Source organism: Sciurus vulgaris (genome assembly GCF_902686455.1).
Source record: "Sciurus vulgaris genome assembly, chromosome: 2".
In the NCBI taxonomy this organism is placed as follows: domain Eukaryota; kingdom Metazoa; phylum Chordata; class Mammalia; order Rodentia; family Sciuridae; genus Sciurus; species Sciurus vulgaris.
The window spans coordinates 43,548,505-43,564,581 of NC_136462.1; the positions used below are offsets into that span (position 1 = coordinate 43,548,505).

The 16,077-nt window shown below is 35.5% G+C and overlaps 2 protein-coding genes across 7 annotated transcripts in view; one reads left to right on the forward strand and one right to left on the reverse strand.

The window, feature by feature from the left end:
* CCDC175 (coiled-coil domain containing 175) overlaps positions 1–654 on the forward strand; it is a 58,320-nt gene extending 57,666 nt beyond the window's left edge. For all 4 annotated transcript variants that reach the window (XM_079128654.1, XM_079128655.1, XM_079128656.1 and 1 more), the window contains one exon: positions 541–654. The gene's annotated coding sequence lies outside the window, so the exon portion shown is untranslated. The remainder of the gene's footprint in view (positions 1–540) is intronic.
* Positions 107–16,060, reverse strand: JKAMP (JNK1/MAPK8 associated membrane protein). 3 transcript variants are annotated; one of them, XM_079128660.1, is made up of 7 exons: positions 15,929–16,060; positions 13,848–13,939; positions 13,129–13,283; positions 8,545–8,751; positions 6,368–6,549; positions 2,596–2,672; positions 107–1,353 (listed from the first exon to the last, which is right to left on the reverse strand). In XM_079128660.1, the coding sequence occupies exons 1-7, from the start codon at positions 15,930–15,932 to the stop codon at positions 1,135–1,137; spliced, it is 936 nt and encodes a 311-aa protein (XP_078984786.1). In that variant the 5' UTR covers positions 15,933–16,060; the 3' UTR covers positions 107–1,134. The 3 variants fall into 3 exon arrangements, with proteins under 3 accessions (XP_078984786.1, XP_078984787.1, XP_078984788.1); XM_079128661.1 differs by having other exon boundaries at positions 13,848–13,921; positions 15,929–16,044; XM_079128662.1 differs by having other exon boundaries at positions 13,848–13,971; positions 15,929–16,033.
* Between the last annotated feature and the right edge of the window lie 17 nt (positions 16,061–16,077).

Here is a 16,077-nt window from a genome sequence, read left to right on the forward strand (position 1 = left end):
TCTTGTAACTATTAATAGAAGTGTTCAAAGTGTGAGGTGTAAGTAAACTACCTAATCCTCATGTACTAGGAGAATCAGTGAAAACCTTCTAAACAATATGAATGGGACATGATCAGATTATAAGTGCCAAAAATGTTATTTTGCTTCTGTGGCCGAGACCATGAGTCTCTCCAAGACTTCGGAGGATAAACCTCACAGTATACCTATCAAAAACCAACCACAGAAAAATTGTTTACATTCTGGGTTTAATTAAATCTGAGAAGCTGTCAGTTATAAGATGTACCCTAATTCAGAAATGTCACAATGTGAGAAGTGGTTCAGGATCAACACTTGTGTAGGTATGTGTGTTACATATAGGAAGATAAAGATATAAGATAGTAAGATATAAGAAAGGAAATATGTGACTATAGGTACTTATTCTTTGGGAAGGAACACTGAATTTACTACATAACATTTTAAATTATTTCTATAATTAGTGTGGCAAAAAAAATCTTAGAACATTGAGTTTTTGTAGTTAAGTTTTTATTATTTTCTTTACAGGAACAATAATCTGAACATGTCTTCAATCAAATTATAAACAGAAAACCTGTTTTATAAATTACTCTCTATTTTCGTATTATCAAAATACTGTATTGGTGAAAATAAATAGATAACAAAAAAACAATACTTTATTTCCATATTTGCTATCAGATCCCACAAATATGTTTGTCTTTGTAGTTCATTATAGGTGAAAAAAAGACTGAAACACAACAGGCATGCACAATTATGTCACTACTAGGGATTTCTGATTATACTTGTTAAAAATTTTTCTTAATAAAAAGGGAATGGACAATTGCTAGGTACACAGAAACATGATTATGCTCTAAAGAACAGCTAAAACTCCCTTAGAAGTTTAGTTTAGCCTTTTAATGTAGTAGATAGTATTATACTATACAACAGAATATTATGGTATTTTGTATTTTCCATGTCTAACCATAAAGTCTGTTAAGTCAAAATCAAAACCAAACCAAAAAAACAAACACTTAGACTGACAGTCTTGTTCCCATATGTGACAGAATAGTTTTAATACATTTTATTAAATTTCTTTACTCTTTATTAAGAACACTTTTTTTTTCCCCTTTGGCATTTTTACATTCAGTGTCCATTAGCTCCTTCTGAGAGTATCCGTGAAGGTTCCGTAAATTTTGCAGTGAACAAGTAAAAAAGGGCTGGTGTAGGCACCAAAGCCAAAAGGGGTAGATCTTGCTCAAGTTTATCAACTCTGGAAATGGATATTATCCCATAGGCATGAAGTAACCAGTGGCTGAAGAGAACAATTAGTCTTTTCTTCCTGACCAGAAGATCATAGCAGTTCTATGTAATTTTATAAAATAGAGAAAAGAGAAATGCAGATTATAGGATGAATCTGCTAGATAATTTGTTTTCACACTGAGTCATAACCTTGGATTCATATAAGGTTTGAGTTAAAAAGGACTTAGGAGTCACCCAGTCTAGCCATAATACTTTATAGATAAGGAAACCGAGGCTTCTTTCAGTCATGAAAGCACTCAACAGCAGCAGCACCAAGACCAAAGCCCAGGTCTCTTAAGTCCTAGTCTACATCGCAATTAGCTCCCAGAAGTACCACAGTCCCTTCTAGAAGATATGAACTAGAAGAGGAATCCCACACCATGAGCTTTCTTCTTGCCCTGATCCATTATAGCTATGAGTTTATAGATGGAACGTAGGAGGTACGTAAACCTAACTCCCTCAGCCTCCAGCAATCCTGGAGTCTGCTGCCTGAATCATTAGAAGAGAGCAGAAATGACATATGAATACTCTGATTTTCTTATAATTTTAAGAACATTCTACAGTATGCAGAAACTGGAAGGATCAAATTCCTATGAAAGTAGCATCTAAATATGCTAGTAAACACACTAATACAAAATTTGCAAAAGGTTAGTCACCAACTTTCTCTTATCATTATATGACTCATCAACTCACCTAGAGCTAGACTCTTTCCTTGATTCAGGTTCCTATTTCTGATTCACATGTACAGGACTAATTTAAAGTATGTGAACATTTGACATAGGAGAGATTCACAGGGTCAGAAAATTAAAGTCTGAAACTAATTTAGAAGTATATAGCTAATTCTTAACCATGGATAACAAATAAAAATTCAAAACCTCATTTTATTTAAATATCCAAAATCTCCTCCCTAGAATCTTTCCCTGCAGTTGATAAAGGTGTCAAAACTAACTTCCTATATTCTTTAATTAATCTTAATGAAATGATGATTAAAGATTACAAAGGAGAAATGAGATATTCTACAAATGGGAACAACTGAATAATCACTATCAGAAGTTCCTTTACTGTTATTCTACCTGACAGTCACTATGGTTTCTAGCATCTGTCCCCATTCCTTCACTAATGTATTAGAAAAAGTGGCACCAATAACAACCACTCAAAAATAGTTAACAACTTAAAAGCTACCAAGTGATACCAATTAGCCAAGGATTACTGAACGATTAGTTGCACCTTATCATACTATATGTACTATTTTATTGTCAGATTTATTTCAGAATATTTTTCATAAAGGAAAAAAAGATTTCCTACCTCTATTTCAGAAGCCGACATGTACACAGCCAGAGTGAACAAAGATAACACTAATATAATATATGGAAAGGCATAATCTGAAAGACAAGCATCAGTATTATTGTTGGAAAGAAAACAAAATTCTGAATAAACCATCAAATAAATTCAGTGTAATTCTCCCTGGAGTCTAATTCTTTTTCAACCAGTTCTATGAGATTTGAGTCCCAACATCCTAAGACAGGGATCAGTAAATTTTTTCTGGAACATTTTTTACTTTGTTGGCCATGTGTCTCTGTTTTAATTACCCAACTATGCAATTGTAGTGGGAAAATAGTCATAGAGAATATATAAATAAATGGGCATATCTGTGTTCCAAGAAAACTTCAGACACTAACATATGAATGTTATATGATTCATTCATGTTGGTTAATAAAAAACCTTTTTATTTTTTTCCTAATCACTTAAAAATGCAAAACCCATCCTTGGTTCAGCTTTGAAGATCACTGCCTAAGGCATCCATCAAAAGAAAAGAATTAACTTCCATCCTCTGCATCTGGAATGGTACTAGTTATGTACTAAACTTGAAAGAATTGAGAAAATAGTTACTTAAACAATTTTGTATACTTTGTGGCCCAGGAGGAGAACATTGGTTGAGAAAGGCTATCTTTAGCGACTTCAGCTTTAATTAATATTTAGAAAACCTCATTCATCAATACATTTCAAAGGGTCAATAGATCTTTTTGGCATTTTTACTATCAAAATTTTGGAAATTTTTACTCCAAAGAGAGTTCAGTAATATTTTAAGGAAAATTTTTCCTACAAAGCACTAGTATTCTTTTAAAATGTTTTAAATTTAGAGCACACAAAAACAAATTGATAAAAATATACTATGAATTATTTTGATATAATTACTTTAAAATGATTTTATTTTATGAAGCTACTAGTCATTCTACATTGCAGAATTCATCTGGAACAATTTCACATGTTAATTCAGGATGCTGCTGCTGAACTATCTATACACGTCTGATTTCAACTTACTGAAGAACTGAATGACTTGTTTGACATTTAGAACTTTTCATGTTACAGACAATGACTAGGTCCTCAATCAGTCATTACAAAAAAAAAAAAAAAAAAAAAAAAAACAACACCCATTTAATTTCTAAGAAGCTAAAGGTTGTTGCTACTGCTACAAATTTTAGGACTCTGCAGTAAATAGCCTTATAAAGTTAAAAGGAGGAAAAGGAAGTTTCTAAGGGAGTCCAAACTTGTGAAGTAGAGGGAAGAACTGGGCTGGAGGCAGGATTTCTTAAACCCTAGTGTGTAAAATAATCTGAGACTATGTGAACCTAGGACTGGGATAAGGTCTGGGCACTGCATGCAGGTTTCCCTCATGAGTCAGAAGTAGATCACACTTAAAAGCTGGCTTTGATAATATTTCTTAGTAGGCAAAAGTTTGTAACTGACAACTTCCCAATCATTCCCAGTGCACTTCTTGTAGACTTCAATCTCCAGGTGTCTCAAGCTACAAGAAGTTCTCTGCTGCTCTACTTTGCTCAGACTTGTTATATCATCTATGGACCAAAAATTATTTTTTCCAACATTTTAAAATTGAATTGGTAAAAGCCCTCTGTGACTAATCTCTGCAGACTGCCTAAGTATACTTAGTGCAAATGAATACTAACACCTTGATCCTCCCCATGAATGTGCTCTGAGTGGAGGTTTGTTAACAAAATAAACAAAAACCATTCAGTGTAAAAAGGTATTTTTCAACATGGGCAGCTGTGATACAGGAAGCAGTGCTGTCTGGCAGTCTCCTTGGGTTTCTAAACCTTTTCCTGCCTTTCACAGCTTCTCCTTCCCTCCACTTCATAACCAAAAGTCTCTGCATTATAGCACCAAAAATCCAAGGAAGAGTAATTTGAGGGTTGCCAATTGCTAGCTCTGTCCAGCCTAGATCACTCACTCCCAAGTTCCAGACTGGAATACATTACTACCTGGAACTTTGTGGATATGGAATTCACATCTCCCACCCTATTTGTTTCCTCTAATGTGCACTGTTTATCCATTCACCAGCTGCTAAGAAGGCTACTTTATCCTATTGTCATCCACTCCTTCAACCCCTACATTTAATGTGTTACCTACTTTAGTTATCCCTACATTTTAAATAGCTCCTCATTCCCAGTACTTCTCTGCTGTAGGTCAGACAGTCAAGTGTGGCTTAAAGCAATCATCTCTTAACTGATCTCCCAGGCTTCCCTCCTCTGAAAGTCCATCTTCCAATGGGATATTATCCTTTTAAAACACGTCACTCTTCTACCTAAATCCTTTTCAGAGTAGTTCCCTATTCCCTAGAGCAAGTATAGCAACCTCAAATGCATACAGAGGCTAGCCAGGCAGGTAAATAACTCAAGTAGTCCAGTTTAATACAGACTGGTAGGAGCTGGGAGGAACTCTAGATATTCAAATACTGTGCAAAGTGAGAGTTTACCTATAAGCTAGAATAACAAATCCCTAACCTCCAATTTCCTCTTCTCTTGTTCTTACTTCCAATTCTGTCCTTACCATTAACCAAATTACATTACCAACCAGCATTATTACATAATGATACCCAATCCTGTCCAGTTCCTTTGGGCCAGAAGTCTTACCCTCTGCACCCTACAGACACCTTATAAAGGGCATTATCCAACATCCTTGGTTTGCTTGTTTTTGAGGTACTGAGAATGAACCCTCGGGGTGCCTTACACTAAACTTAAGCCCCTGTCCTTTTTATTTTGGGACAGAGCCTCACTAAATTGCCCAGGCTGGCCTCAAACTTGTGATCCTCCTGCCTCAGCCTTCCCAGTTGCTGGGATTACAGGTGTGTACCACCACACCCAGTTTCCAACATCCTTGGAATGTTCAGTGCTACAAATTCAAAAGTACCATACTACTGGGTGCAGTGGCCCATGCCTGTAATCCCAGTGATTTGGGAGACTGAGGCAGGAGGATTATGAATTCAAAGCCAACCTCAGCAACTTGAGGACTGTTTTAAAATTTAAAAAAATAATGATAAAAATTAAAATTAAAAGGGCAAAGACTATGGCTGTGGTTTGGTGGTTAAGTGTCCGTGGGTTCAATTCCTGGTACAAAAAAAAAAAACAAAAAACTACCATCCTGTGTTCCTCAGCTATTTACACCTTCCCTGCTTAATCTCTTAGTAGTAATGTAAGCCTTTTAGTGATAAATTTTTCTTATTCTTTTGAGTTACAGTTCAATCTACATGGTTTCTGACTAAATAAATGAATGGCTATCTTAATAGATTGGGAATTTTTTTACTGTATATAAAAGGTTTTCATAAAGGACATTAGAAATCCAAGACCTAACTTAAACAGTTTATATTATGCATCTAAATTTCCATCTATTACAAAAACTAGTTTTTATTTGTTTTATACTCAGATTTTTAAAATCTTCCAATTTGTTTATAAGCTTCAAATGCACTGTAGTCTCTAAATAGATATCAGTTTGATTAGCTGTCATCATTTTTGTAAGAATTTCTATTCAATTCCGTTTTATAAGACTGATGTGACTCAGGGGCAGAGTGCTTGCCCAGCATGCCTGAGGCCCTGGGTTCAATCCCCAGAACCATAAAAAAGAAAAAATATATATACTAAGCCGCCTTTTTTTTTTCTTTCCTAAGCCTTCCTTTTTAAGAATCAAAAAAATGAGCTTAAAGAAAAAGCTGCAAAATTAAGTGAAAACACTCTATTACACATAATAATAAATATATTTCATTAATTTTACTCATCAAACTTACATAGAAGGCCTCCACCAACTGCCTGAAGCACAGTTAAAATTGGGAAGAAGTATAGTGCAGCATAAATACTTTTAAATCGATCAGATTTCCCTAACCCACATGCAATCTTCTTCACGAGAAGAGGTCGGAGCAGCATCATTAACACCAAACAGAAAGCATAATAGATAAATACAATGGTGTACCTGTAAGAAAATCGGGAATACATAACATCAAAAATATGTTTAAAGGTGTTTTTGTCCTTGATATTTTAAAATCAAAGATTCTAAAACTGGTTTAAAAAATATAGTGAAGTTTACCCATCAGATATTCAGATTGGCAGAGGTTGGCCAAACAGAGTTTCATACACTGCTAGCAAGTGTACACTGATTTCTTTTCTGGAAATAGGCATCAAAAATCCTAAAAATCTTTATTTATAGCCTTTGACCCAGCAAATTTACTTATTTATTTATCAAAGGGAAACAATCCAGGATACATAAAAGACTTTATGTATAAAGATTGTTACTGAATCACTTATAAAAAAATAAAACTCAGGAAGAAAATAAATACGCAAAATTGAAAACTGGTTGATTTCATAGTATAGTCATGCTGAAATACCATGCAGATATTAAAAATGCATCACATGATGTACATGTGTATAGAAACGTCACAAGGTACCTAAGAACACATACTATTTCATGTATTAATTAAAAAATAAATATTAAAAAGCACTTGTACGGTTGTTTGAGTTGCAAGCTAACCTAGCTGCTTTTTTATAGAGAGAGCATCGTTTTTACATACACACGAAAATTGACCAAATATAATAATTTAAACTTGGATATTTAATAGAAATTTTCTTAAAAATAAACAAAGCGAATCTGTCAAGGGAAACAACTGACAGTGTTTGTAGCCATTAAGAAAATTAAAGCTTTCAAACAAAAATTTAAATTTTGGAAAACTTCCATGTGATAGTTTCTTGTATCTTGACAGCTTCCCAATAAAAATCTTTGGTGGTGACATTAAAAATAATAATAAAAATTAAAAAAATTCAATGGAACTAAAATCAGATGTAAATATTTTTAATCATAATTTAGATACATAGTTTGGAAAATACAGATTTGATTTGACTTACATTTTACATATTTCAAATTCAGTCACACGGAAAATAAAATCAAAGCAAACCAACAAAGCTTTTAAAATACCTGCCTTTATTATTTAACCCTCCCCTTCTTTAGGGCTTTTGCTTTGTTTATTATACATATTTTATTTTATTTTAAGACAGGATCTCACTAAGTTGCTTTGATCCTCATGCTTCAGCCTCCCTAGCCATTGGGATTACAGGCATGTACCACCGTGCCTGGCTTGTAACACACTCTTCTATTATATTTTTACCCAAAATATCCATCAAAATGGATGCCAAAAATTTATAAAAATTCTACGAATGAAATAATATTATATATGGAATCTTAGTAATTTGATATTTTTAAAACAAAACATTCTAATGAAAATTATATTTATTTAGAAAAGTACATAAAAGAACATTAACCCAAGCAATCTAACTATGCCAGCTACAATTAGATATCTCCTATATGGAAGGCACTATGCACAGGGTCTAATAGGTATGAATTCCTTTAATCCTCACGTAATGGTTTTACCATTTCACCAGTGGAAGGTTGCTAGAGGCTGTTAACATGCTGTGCTGACATAACACCTATCAGGCCCAGAATTCAAACTTAACATTTTTGTCTTCAAAACATATCTCTCTTGTATGTCAGACACTGCATCTAAGTTGCATATCAAAAGTTTTCCCTCATAACTGTTTTTAAAAACACTCTAGGAGGGGCTGGAGTTGTGGTTCAGTGGTAGAGCACTTGCCTGGCATGTGTGAGGCCCTGGGTTCAATACTCAACACCACATATAAATAAATAAAATAAAAGATCCATTGACAACTAAAATATTTTTAAAAACACACTCTAGGAAACATAAAGCTTATTTCAGAAATGCTTACATATACTTCAACACCAATACAAAAATGCTTTCCTCCTATAATACTCTGCATGCTCTAAGAGAAAAAAATAACTTCTATGTATTTTCCCTAGTGCCTAGAAGCTCTTTCACAGTGTTCGATCTGTTGACTCAAATGAGATCTATAAAGATTCGCAGAGTTTTTTAACTGATTTTAAGTCTAAATAAATACTTACAGCGGGTAGACAGCTTCATGAGTACAGTGCACTGTAGTAACATAATCTGGACTCGGGTTGTAAAGCATCGTGTACCAATCAGAAAGCATCAACACTCGACATGAACGGATATAAAGAACACCGACAGGATCACTCACAAGTAAGGTGATGAGCGCTGCCATGCTGCATTCAAATAATGCAGTGACGTGCTGGAAAAGTGCACTGGAGCTAGAAAAGCAGAAGAGGCATGACTACCAGAAAAAAATCAATATTGAAATGACTTTAACAAAACAAGTACGTGTTTCAAGATTTTGATTCTAGAAAAACAAAATTCACTGCAAGATCCTGAAACTAAAAGATCTTCTAAAGAGATCAGAAAAGCCAATCATATGTGAAAACTACTTGAGAGGAGTGTACCCTTATTCTCTAAAAAAGAATATTCATATCCTGGAGGATACTGTGCTAGTATCATTTAAAGGTGTAACAGAAGAGCAGAAATTAGGTACCTACCTTATATCTTTATCATATTGCTAAATTGTTAGTAAAATTTTCTTAGTTATCTATGCCTCATTTTAAATTACCTTAATAAGTACATAGAAGGTGATATGTAACGTGTCAGTTAGAAAGTGTAACAATGTAATAAATATTGCAAGCTAACCCAGCAACTAAAACACTGTCAACAACATATCAGATTCGCAGTTCCTCGCCCTTCCATACCCCTAATGGTATCCATTATGCTAAATTGTTTTATTGTTTTTTTCTAAACAATTTTTATCCCAATTACATTTGTGATTCAAAACTACTCTGCTCAGTTTGGCTCATTTAAATCATATCACTCTACTGTAAGTCTTTTGGAGATTTTTTTTCCACTCAAAATTACATTTCAAAGATCCACTCATGGCATTGCTTACAGCTAAGCTTCAGGCATTTTCATTGCTAAGATTCCACTGTGTGGTAGTACCATGATTTATTTACTTTAGTGAAATATGTTGCAAACATCTTCCTCTCAGTTTGTGGGTTCAATTTTTGCTTTCTTTGTCATCTTTATGAACATGTTCAAAATTGTAATACAATTGACTTGTGAATTTTTTATTCCTGCTTAGCAGCTTAAGTGTTTAAGTACTTCCACACCCCAATATAAGAAAATATTATCCTATGTTTTCTTCTAAAAGTTTTAAGGTTTTGCTTTTCATATCTTAATCTTTAATTCATTTTTGTGAATAGATTTTTGTGTAGGATCTAACTTTAAATTTTCCCATTTGGAAATCTAATTGTCTCAGAAACAGCATTTTATTGAACATGCATTTCTTTTACCCAACTAATTTGCATGCCACTTCTGCCATAAAAAGTTTCATACATAATTCGTCTCTATTTGGTCTTTGTAGTCTTCTGCCTCACAGGAGTCAGTCTCTCCTAGGACAACTTCATAAGTATATTTTCCAGGATCCTGCAAGGGACATGCCAATCACAGGAATCACAGGTAGGAACCACAGATACACAATGCGGCTTCTCATTCTACACTCAGTATCTCTTTTCTTTGGTTTGCTTTATTTAGTTTTTTTGGTTCTTTACCACTGACCTACATGCCCAGCCCTTTTATTTTTCACTGTGAAGCTAGATCTCTCTAATTTAGTTAGGGCCTCACTAAGCTGAGGCTGGCTTTGAACTTGTGATTCTCCTGCCTCAGCCTCCCAAGTCGCTAGAATAATAGGCATGAGCTATGGCGCTCAGCTGTGCTCACCTCTTAAAAATCTCATATTTTCTATCTTCTTTCCTCTTAGCACTACATTCCATTATTTCTTGATATGTAATTTTTCTAATCCATTGTCTTTAACTGTTTAAGCTGCTGATTACCTTGTTTGTTTGTTTCTTTGTTTTTAATATGGGCAAATACACATCCTCATTTTAAGAAGTTCCTTTTTTCCCTCTAATCCACTTTTCTGATAATCTCTTGTTGACTGGACAGCTTTGTGACTGCATCCTTTATTTCTTTAAGCATTACAGAGGTAGCAGTTATCTATTCTATAGCTCAAAATCCATCATCTACAGTCCTTTGGGGGCACAAACACATTATTTGTTACATCTACCAATTAGTTATTAAATGTGTGAGTTAACTTTCTTGCTATGGTCTGAATGCTGTGTCCCCCAGTATTTGTATGTTAAACCTAAACCCAATGCAACAGAATTAGGAAGTAGAGACTTTACAACATGATTAGGTCATGAGGGTGTAGTCCTCAGGGCATTAGTACCCTTATAAAAGAGGTCTGAGGGAGCTTGTTGGTCCCTTCCACCATGGGAGCACACTGCAAGAAGGTGCCATCTGTGAAACAGAGCAAGCCTTGATCTGGAATTTCCCAGCCTCCAGAGCTGTGAGCAATCTAGTTCTGTGGTTTATAAATTATGTAAGGTATTCTGTCACAGCAGCTCCAACGGACAAGACACTCTCATCCCAACTACTATATCACTCTGGTTCCAGCCTGCCATCCAGTGTGAGTTTTTTTAAAAGAGAAGAATTCTTAGAGATTCCCTGCTACCTCTGTTGAGACTAGCAATGACTAAAACAGTAAGTCCTTTCCAGACTTCGCTTATTTCACAAGGGTCACTTGAAACTCGCCATTAGCTAGCACTGTTAGAAGCAGAACTCGTGGAACATTTAACAAAGGGGAAAACATTAGAGACAAAAATCCCAAACTCATTGTTTCTTGCCAGTCCTTCCTTCCTTCCTTCCTTCCTTCCTTCCTTCCCTCCTTCTTTCCTCTCTTCCTCCTTCCCTTTCTTCCTGCTTTTGGTACTGAGGGTTGAACCCAGGGGTGCTTTACCATGGAGCTACCTCCCCAGACCTTTTTTACTTTTTATTTTGAGACAGGGTCTCACTAAATTGCTGAGGCAACCTGAAACTCACAGCCCTCGGGACCTCAGCCTCCTGAGTTGCTGGGATTACAGGCTGGCACTACCATGCCTGGCTTCTTGCCATTACTTCAGTAACCTCCTTGCTGCTGTCCCAGTGCCTTCGATCCATCTGCAGTCACCTATGTGATCTTTACAATGTGAAGGCTGATTCTAAAACTCCCTTTATGAAGCCACAGTCAGGCACTGCTAGCGACACTGCAGTCAAGGAAGGAGCACAAATACAACAGTGATCCCATGAGACTGTACTGCCTACTTACCTCGCAGCTGTCCTAGTTTCTCGGCACAATGATAAAAGTGTCTAATGATGCATTTCTCAGAACACGACCTTTCTGTTAAGCAGTGTATGACTGTACTTCAGAATCTCTTCTGGCTTTCAGGAAATATACTCCTCACCAGCATCTTCTACACCTCCCAGCCATGCTAAATTTCTTCAAATTCTCTTGTACCTCCACACACCTGGACATGCTTCATCCTCCACCTCAAAACACATCTCACTATCCGGAAAAGTATGTATCCTTCAAGATGAGTTCTGGGGTTACTCTCTTTTATACAATTCCTAAGACTCTACCAGTCCCAAATATCTTTATATTCTAACTTCATGTAGTTCTCCTTTCTAACGCCATCCTCGGCTCTCACTTCTTGATCAGACCACACTCCTTTTTGCTTCCATACTTCTCACGCTGAGTAGAGGGTTCAGGAAAAGCAAAGGACATAAAGCAGGAAAAATCTGAGAAGCTGGAGGAGCTAAATGAAAATCAGTAGGATTGAAACATACTAAGGGAGAATTTTGCTCGCTATTCCTAGTAGAATAAAGTTCACACCCCCATCAAGAACTGCATATTTGGGCCTCAGACTACCTTTCCCTCTCTCCTTTATATTACCTTTCTTTCATTTGCAACCCATACTTTGACCATCTCAGAGCCCACATTCCATATTTCCATGCCATTGTTCATGTTGTCTTTTTTGCCTTAAGATGATCTATTTTGAAATATTTCAGATTCCATCAGGCACAATTTATCTTTCCATTTCCTGTGACTCTAGAGCATTTGTTTACTACTTCCATTACATTTAACCCTTTTATTACATTTCTAAGAATAATTTACATTATAATTATGTATACATTTGTCTTCCCCACAAGATTATCACTAGAAGCCATGTTAGTTGTCCTTCATCTCCTTCCTTTATCTTTCAAACATAAAATGCATTACTCAATAAATGTGTTGTGTTAATGAGTTTTTATAATTAGGTTATAGCAATACCATTTTTAACTACATTATGGAAGATTATTAACATTAAATGAAATTACAAGGTATTTTATCTAGAATAATAAACAGCTTGTAATCATAACCACAGATCATAATCAAAATCATCTTTTAGAAGATAAGACACAATAAGGACTATTTCTGAGAAAAATTATTCCTTCAGTAAAATAAAAGTTCCTTATTAAGTCATGCCCTATCATTAAGTTTTCCTGCCACAGTAAAAGTTAATCAGAATATAAAGAAAAAACAGATTTACCACTTTTTAAAATGAGAGAAAAAGCATAATTATTAATCTAAATGATAATTGGGTTGCAGGTATAGCACAATGGAAGAGCAAGTACTGAGCATGTGCAAGGCCTTAAGTTTAATCCCCAGCACCAAAATAAATATTTCAGCTTTGGCGCATCCAGATACATTCATAGAATGTCCTAACCTCTTTTTCCCAGAGTACCATTCGATGAAGAACCAATGTAAAACAAGAGGAAGCATGGCCATAAATCCAAGATAAAGCCAGTCGTAAAGTTGTGGAGATTCTGTGCAAGGCTGACAATATTTCTGTGCATTTGTTCTCTGTCCTCTTGGGCACACCTACAATATATAAAAGCAGTATTTTATGTATAGACATTATGTCAGAATATTAACACCCCCCAAAAAAATCATTCTATAAGATACTGCAGTTTAGTTTAACACCTTTGCTTGTATGTGCAGCTATTTAAAAATACTTAAAGTTTAAGTGAATAAAAAGAAATCTACATTGTATATGCTATATCTTTAAAATTCTCATAAAAGACTCCTTCTATTTTGTTACTAAATAGTTAACAGTCAATGAAAAACCTAATTTGTAACATCATGTTAAAAAAATTGCAGAGAAATTCTCCGAAGTTGTGTTAAGTTACTGTTCAAGTCACTGTGCTACATCTTTTGAAAAAGTAATTAGAAATTACTATAGAATTAAAAAACTTTTAAAAATATCTGTGACTCTCAAGATGTAGTATATTGCAGATATCAACCTGACAATATGAACAAGGATTTTATTAATGCCTCCATAATCTTTTATATATTGAGTGTATTTAAGAAAAGATTCAACATGGGAAAATATTTCAAAATCAAATAGATTTTACAAATGAAATAACATGCAAACATAAGACTTACCCCACATTCTCCATATATTTCAGTTGAGCCATTTTTAAATAATAGGGTCTTCCCACAATAAAGTCCAAGGCATGCTGGTTGAATATCGACAGCTTTTTAAAAACAAACGCCAGTATAGTAACATCTTTTGTGATTATAAAAAAATAACGCAATGATAGTGAAGCATTTGGCAGATATATTTCAACACAGTTTCAATTTTTAAAATGAAATGTATTAGACAAATAACCTCATGCATTTATTTTAACATTTCTCCTTTTACACTGTGGCACTGCAGAAAGTTATTTTCAAACCTTGCTGTTAATACTGTGCCTTATGATTAAGGTCCTCAATTGGCCAAGCAGGTTTATACCACAACTCAAAGCCTAACCCAATATGTCTCCAATGGTTCCAGAAAGCCACTCCTTTTGATTAGAGTTGACTTTGAATTTTATTTATTAAAATAATTTAAGAAAAAAACAGCACTGATAAAGGATCACCACTTTTTATTTTACCCAGTTCAGGCATTAAGCATGTACAATCTATTATCATATTTGTTTATAACAACACATTTTAATAGTAGAAAGAAAATTTTCAGAATAAAGGGTAAGCCTTTAAGAGTAAATAAATTCACCTCTATAAAAGTTTCCTATATTGTCCTAGGTTTTTTTTTTTTTTTTTTTTTTTTTTTTTTTTGAGGATAGGTGAAAATTTCACAAAGGTTGTAATTGGGCCTCTGACCAAAATTGGGGAACCAGTGCCTTAGAATCAATTCCCTGATCTCAAAGCTTGGGGAATGGGGAGGTGAAGGGGGGAAAACTTAGGATCTACAGATCACCAAAAAACTTAGGATCTACAGATCATCTTGGATCTCATCCACCAGAAGAAATTATTGGAGGAGTTCTTCATCGGTAACATTCTCTTCATGCACTGATTCACTCTTTCAATAAACATGTACTTAGATCATTTTCACTGGTTAGGGGCCACTAAAGGTCCAGAGAAGCATGACAGAGTCCCTGCTCTCTAAGAACCTACAGCCTAATGTGGAATAAATCTGAAACAACTATGGTCTAAATGTGAATTACTTTGGAAAATAATGCATTTTATGACTATACTTGAACATCTTTTCCCAAATTCTTCATGAATTCACAATTGATATCGCCTTTTCTACAGGCCTTTTAACTTTTCAAATTCCATTTCTTTCTCCTTCTGCTGCTGAGAAAGAAATAGAAAAGACACCAAGTAAAACGCCTCAAGTTTAATATTTTTGTTTTTATCAAATACTGGATTTAGTTTTCTAAATCCATGGGCTTCTTTAATTTTTAAAATAAGCAACTGTAATCAATTTTGGTAGAGTGTTTGCCTCACATGCACAAGCCATGGGTTCAATCCCCAGCACCACGAAAAAAAAAAATGTTCTAAATACATGAAAATAAATTGTTTCAAGAAGGCAAACGTTAATGAATTGGAAGCTTCTTCTGCAAGGGCTTTATATCTAGTAGATGCTTAATAAATCTATTTGAATACATAATCTGAAGTTTGTCAAGATCCAAGACCTGAAAATCAGTAAGATAAACTGAAAGCAACAGCTCATCATCTACTGAACAAAACCCAGGCTCCAAGAGTCTGTTCAATTTCCCCTTTCATTTCCTTTACTGAACAATGGCTAAAATTTTAGAAGACTTTTTTTGCAGCGGTCTCTTTGTGAAGTCCCTATGAACTTAACGTTGGAGGATGGAACAGGAGACATTAATCTATGCAGCAAATTAGCTTCTGCACCTTTACTGTTTTTCTGTTCTAACGCCCGCGCTCTTAATTCATTAATGCATTTCTTCCGCATTAAACAAAGGGACTGAAGTGACATTTCATGCAGAACAACAAAAGACTGGGCCTTTCCCTGGCACACAGCCCGCGCCCCTTTGCAGCCTGCCAGGAACAGACACCACCCAGCCCCAGCAGCAGTCCGGGGCCGGGCCCCAGGACAGGTGGAGACGGGGCATGCGCCGTTAGGAATGGCTTCCCACCGGCAGTCAAACCTGGAGCCGACTGCTTAGGAAAGAGGCCGGGACCAAGACAAACTCTTCCAGATCCGGTCGACCACTCACCCATTGGCGGCTGGTAGGTTTGCCTCAACTAGCTCGGGGATCAGTGGACCAGACAGCTGCGCTCGGACATCCGGGCTACAGCAGCCACGGCGGCTCCGCCTCCCGGTAGCCCGGGCGACCGACCGAAACCCCGCCCCCACTTCCTGGTT

Bases quoted from the DNA above. Each gene is read 5' to 3' on its own strand.
- JKAMP (XM_079128660.1), bottom strand. The intron at 2,673-6,367 runs GTAAGTTTGATG...CTTGTCTTTCAG, and splicing joins AGTTGGTGGAGGCCTTCTAT to ATTATGCCTTTCCATATATT. The intron at 1,354-2,595 runs GTAGGAAATCTT...AAAATTACATAG, and splicing joins TGTCGGCTTCTGAAATAGAG to AACTGCTATGATCTTCTGGT.